Consider the following 5692-nt stretch of genomic DNA (forward strand, 5'->3'; position numbering starts at 1 on the left):
CGTTGGGTTAGGCCAGCCCCGTCGAGTTCGTGCGCCTGCTATCGATGGATCTGAACTCAAAAATGAGCAGTGACGACGAAGGAAACGGCTCTTATAGTTCAGTTTCGGCAATATAGCGATTTGATATCAACTGCTGTTCATGTCGCACGGCGCGTATGGGCTCAATAAGCGGCGAGACACAGCTCGGCGACATCATCTTTATCCACGTCACCATTCCCGAAGGCTACTGGCCGCATTCGCTATGTAGATGGGTGGGTCTGTACGTATGGTTATGATTTCTTAATTCCAGAGAAGCACTGTTTACCTCTGCGTCAAATGGGAAACAAGAGAGTGTATTCTGCATAGCAACATAAATAACCACCTCGCTCAGTTACCAACAGCGTCAGCGATGGCATCCGTATTTGCGGGAAATAACTACAGGGCCTATAACTAAGCGCTCATGCCTAGCACAGTTTTCCTTGATAGAACTTTATGGCAACTGCAAACTCCAAAACTGATGAAGTTAAACAAACGCGAAAATCAGCAATAACAGCCTCTAATGTGTGTGCCTTGATAACAGTTACCATCGTTTAAGGGTCTCGGTCGCTCATATTGGCTGGTCCAAGTGTGGAACAGCACGGCACATATGCGCAGACATGTATGTTTTGCTAGGTTTTGACACTATTTCATATCAGCGACGTGCCGTTTCCGCAATATCTGAAGCTAACAGCGATCTGTGGTTGTAGATGTCGATAAAAATTAATGCACCGCATCTGCAAATCCGGCATCGAAGGCTGCGCTCGAAGGCTTCATGAATATGGGAAATGTTTAAAGAATGTGTAAAAGGAATACCAAAAGCTAGGTGCAAGGGCAGACATCAGTGACAAGAAACTCCAAGGCAGCCACGTTGGCACATGGAACTCAGCGTGTCTTTATATATATCGGCCGCACTACTAGTACAACAGCGCACTCAGGCCTGTTCGCCCTGTAGTCGGTGGGTGAACGACATGCTGCCTCTAAAAGCCATTATTAATTAATGGCGATCCACGAAACTTACAACCGACGTACCCGCAACATGGGTGCAGGTACACAAATCAACCGGCAAGAGCCCCCGCCACCCTTCAAAAATGTTTCCAGCGGCGTGCGGCAAAGGGCAGCACAGGAATGATATATAGGGTGACTTGGTGAGACAACCGCGGTCGTCTGCTTCAAAGGTCGCCATTATTATCCCCACTCGTCAAGGTGAGCACTGCCAGCGTGCCTATTCCTAGGTACAAGGTGTATGTATGTGTGTGTGTGTGTGTGTGTGTGTGTGTGTGTGTGTGTGTGTGTGTGTGTGTGTGTGTGTGTGTGTGTGTGTGTGTGTGCGTGTGTGTGTGCGCGTCTGTGTGTGTGTGTGTGCGCGCGCGTGTGCGTGCGCGTGCGTGTGCTCGCGTAATGTTTATCGAAACTATTTGAGAGCACGACAGGTTGGGTTTTTTAAATACTGCCCTATACAAAGTAATAGTGAAAATGTATTTTTCAGGGGTCTGTATAATACGGAAAAGCTACGAAATGACATACCAAGCATTATATCAACAGAATATATGTTCTTTCTCAGCAATTACTTCTGCCTGAGCTTCTGGAAGTGCACATTGAAGCACGCAGTGCACATCTGCCCGTCTCTCTTGATTTCAACAAGCAACGCAACCGACAAGCGAATTAGCGGGAACAAAAAAGTAAAGCACTGCTCTCACAGATACGACGGTTGTATGTACTACAGATACGAGCAGAAAATAAACTGAAATAGAATGTATCATCATCATCAGCCTGGTTACGCCCACTGCAGGTCAAAGGCCTCTCTCATACTTCTCCAACTACCCCGGTGATATACTAATTGTGGCCATGTCTTCCCTGCAAAATTCCTAATCTCATCCACCCACCTAACTTTCTGCCGCCCCTGCTACGCTTCTCTTCCCTTGGAATCCAGTCCGTAACCCTTAATGACCATCGGTTATCTTCGCTCCTCATTACATGGCCTGCCCATGCCCGTTTCTTTTTCTTGATTTCAACTAAGATGTCATTAACGCGCGTTTGTTCTCGCACCCAATCTGCTCTTTCCTTATCCCTTAACGTTACACCCATCATTCTTCTTTCCATAGCTCGTTGCGTCGTCCTCAATTTAAGTAGAACCCTTTTCGTAAGCCTCCAGGTTTCTTACCCGTAGGTGAGTACTGGTAACACACAGCTATCATACACTTTTCTCTTAAGGGACACAACTGGAAGAAAGCTAAATAATGCTCCGAGGTGCTACTAAATATTTCGTTTCGTTCCACATGAAGTCCTACAGCTATTTTGCATATTTCTTTATACGTTAAATTTCTCCAGGCTCATTCGCGCTTCGATGTTACGTTTAACAGTTTCCTTGAACCCACGATAGACATCTTGTGTAGAAAAAAAAATAACTGAGGATAACTAGACGCCCAATGCTAAGCGAGCCCAATGGTAAGCGTTGGAAGCGCCATTAACAAATTTACGTTTGCCGGCACTTGCACTACTGAGTGAACGTTTAAGAGACGAGAAACGCGGTTGCAAACAGCAGCCGCCAGTACCTCGAACACCGAGGTGATCCGCATCCCGTACATCACCGGCAGGAAGACGTGGGCCGCGACGGGCGCCACGGCAACGGCCCCCAACGCATGCCACATGAGGTGGAAACCGTAAGCGTAGAAGTGTCCCGTCATGCCAACCATTCCCGCAGACGAAACGATGGTCGCCACTACGGAGGCCGCCAGGGGAAGTGCTCGCAGTGCCCGGCTGCCCAGGAAGACCTCCACGGTAGTGCGGGCCAGGCGTGCCTTCCGACGTAGCGAAAAGTAGAGGCCCAGTCCGAAGTTGAGGGCCATAAGCACACCGAAGACCACATACTCCAGGATAATGTCCTCCATTGCAGACGTCTAACGAGGCACTGCTCGGTGTCCCGGACAAGGCCAGTCTTCAGGATCGAAGGACGCACGTAGTCGTCGTTTTCTGTGAAACGGTGTTGGAGGGATTTCCTGTTCCACAAACTCGGCAGCGCAGCCAAGCGACGAGCACACACACAAAAAAAAAATGCTGCGAGTGTCTGCGACATAGCAGCTGGCATTGTTATCAGGGAATTTGTCCTTCTCGTGAATAGTGCTCTCTGAGAAGCGACCTGTACTGCCTGCTGCGGCAGTTTATAAAGGGTGCTTTACTAAGCAGGAAAATGGGCGGCAGAAAGCTACAAGTTCCTTTAGTACAGACAATTTAACGTACATGCGCCTTATGGGAGGTATACGAGAGAAGAAGGGGAACTGAGGGGCTCGATTTTGTTAGTCATGACCACATAAAACCAACAGACAATGGAACCAAGGTAAGCATTGGGGAAATTAACTACGATTTAAATTGGAATGCAGAAAATAATGAAGAAAAGCCAAGTGAAAGTAGACGAAAAGATAAATTGTCGCCGGAGGGAACCGAACGAAATTGGCAGTGCAACGCACACGTAATCTGAAGGCCTTGTGTTGGGCTCCTATACCGGCGAGAAGTTATCTTTTCGTGCACTTCCATTTCCCCTTTCTTTATTATTATCAACGTTCCAATTTAAAGTACAGTTCATTTCCCGATGCTTTCCTCGGCTTCATTGTCTGTTGGCTGTATGTAGACATCATTAAAAAAATTGCCCCCCTCAGTTCCCCTTCTCTCGTTTATTCATTGCGAGGGTCTCGAATCTGGCAGCCTTGATGTCATTAGGTAGAATGCGAGGGTTTACTGGCCACGTGCCTGCTCTCCTAAGGTCACGTGGTACGTGACGCCATCGGGCAAAAAAAAAAAAAAAAGGATGCTCGAGGTCCGCCCTCCTTCGCTCTGAGAGGTCGCTGGGTAACGCTCCTAGAGCTAGATTTAGTAAGCATAAAGTCCTAGTCCATTTAGCGCCGTTACTTCCCAAAGCATGAATTACCACCAATTCGCCCGCTTTCATTGTAATAAATACTCAGGTTAGCCGACGAATTGGCAGCCGTCACCTTAGCACAATCCGCGTTATCCACGGCGCTACGGCGCTCGCCCTGCCCTATAGTGGATTGGTCGCGAAACGTTTTGCAAGGGATGCGCGACCAGCTGCGCCGTCAGATATCGAGGGAAAGTACCCCGAAACAAATATACAGATCCCACGCATTGTGGGAATCGGTGTAAGCGAAGCTTTGTCTGCTGTTTGCGTTCATCGACGTTATTTGGCGGTGATATGTTGACGGCATACGACGGTCGTGGCGGGGTGTGAAATGTTTCCTCGGCTGTTCCGCTTGTGTTTGTTCTTGCTATGCTCGACGCTTTATGCGAGGCTTCGTGTCGTCGGCACAAGTGCACGCTTCGACGCCATTCTGGGATGAAGCGTTATAGCTCATAAAACTGCCTCCTCTCTCTCTCTCTCTATTCCCTCGCTAACCTTCTCCCCACCTCCTCCCTCTACTCTCGTCGCTGTTGCGGGTGAGCACGGAGACAAGCGCTGCAGCTCCTGCACAGCATTTGTGTGGGGTCACGCCTAGTTAGGCGTCCAGAGGGCATTGTGTCAGTTGCGACGCGGCGTACCTCCCGTCGCGCCGCCTATAGTCGTTGCGCATTCGCTTGTATACATATAATTATTCGCGTTCAAAATGCGTCGACGTGCCTATGTAGTTGAAATGCACAAGCTTGCACAAAACGCTAAGCTGTGCACATGAAGTTTAAGCCAATGTTGATCTTATATAGCGAAGGTTGGGTTAGGCCAGCCCCGTCGAGTTCGTGCGCCTACTATCGATGGATCTGAATTTAAAAATCAGCAGTGACGGCGAAGGAAACGGCTCTTATAGTTCAGTTTCGGCAATATAGCGATTTGATATCAACTGCTGTTCATGTCGCATGGCGCGTATGGGCTCAATAAGCGGCAAGACACAGCTCGGCGACATCATCTTTATCCACGTCACCGTTCCCGAAGGCTACTGGTCGCATTGGCTATGTAGATGGGTGGGTCTGTACGTATGGTTATGATTTCTTAATTACAGAGAAGCACTGTTTACCTCTGCGTCAAGTGGGAAACAAGAGAGTGTATTCTGCATAGCAACATAAATAACCACCTCGCTCAGTTACCAACAGCGTCAGCGATGGCATCCGTATTTGCGGGAAATAACTACAGGGCCTATAACTAAGCGCTCATGCCTAGCACAGTTTTCCTTGATAGAACTTTATGGCAACTGCAAGCGCCGAGGCTGATGAAGTTAAACAAACGCGAAAATCAGCAATAACAGCCTGTAATGTATGTGTCTTGATAACAGTTGCCATCGTTTAAGGGTCTCGGCCGCTCATATTGGCCGGTCCAAGGGTGGAACAACACGGCACATATGCGCAGACATGTATGTTTTGCTAGGTTTTGACACTATTTCATATCAGCGACGTGCCGTTTCCGCAATATCTGAAGCTAACAGCGATCTGTGGTTGTAGATGTCGATAAAAATTAATGCACCGCATCTGCAAATCCGGCATCGAAGGCTGCGCTCGAAGGCTTCATGAATATGGGAAATGTTTAAATAATGTGTAAAAGGAATACCAAAAGCTAGGTGCAAGCTCTGACATCAGTGACAAGAAACTCCAAGGCAGCCACGCTGGCACAGGGAACTCAGCGTGTCTTTATCGGCCGCACTACTAGTACAACAGTTCACCCACCGCCCTGTAGTCGGTG

The 5692-nt window shown here is 48.4% G+C and overlaps 1 protein-coding gene across 1 annotated transcript; it reads right to left on the bottom strand.

Annotated features, from left to right (window-relative positions):
- Positions 1 to 300: 300 nt before the first annotated feature.
- LOC140213461 (sodium/iodide cotransporter-like) lies at positions 301 to 2906 on the bottom strand. The gene is made up of 2 exons (XM_072284698.1): positions 2571 to 2906; positions 301 to 306 (listed from the first exon to the last, which is right to left on the bottom strand). Exons 1-2 carry the CDS (start codon positions 2904 to 2906, stop codon positions 301 to 303), a joined length of 342 nt encoding a protein of 113 aa, XP_072140799.1.
- Positions 2907 to 5692: the final 2786 nt, after the last annotated feature.

Source organism: Dermacentor andersoni, chromosome 10 (assembly GCF_023375885.2).
Source record: "Dermacentor andersoni chromosome 10, qqDerAnde1_hic_scaffold, whole genome shotgun sequence".
Taxonomy (NCBI): Eukaryota; Metazoa; Arthropoda; class Arachnida; order Ixodida; family Ixodidae; genus Dermacentor; species Dermacentor andersoni.

Bases quoted from the DNA above. Each gene is read 5' to 3' on its own strand.
- LOC140213461 (XM_072284698.1), bottom strand. From the start codon at position 2,906: ATGGAGGACATTATCCTGGAGTATGTGGTCTTCGGTGTGCTTATGGCC.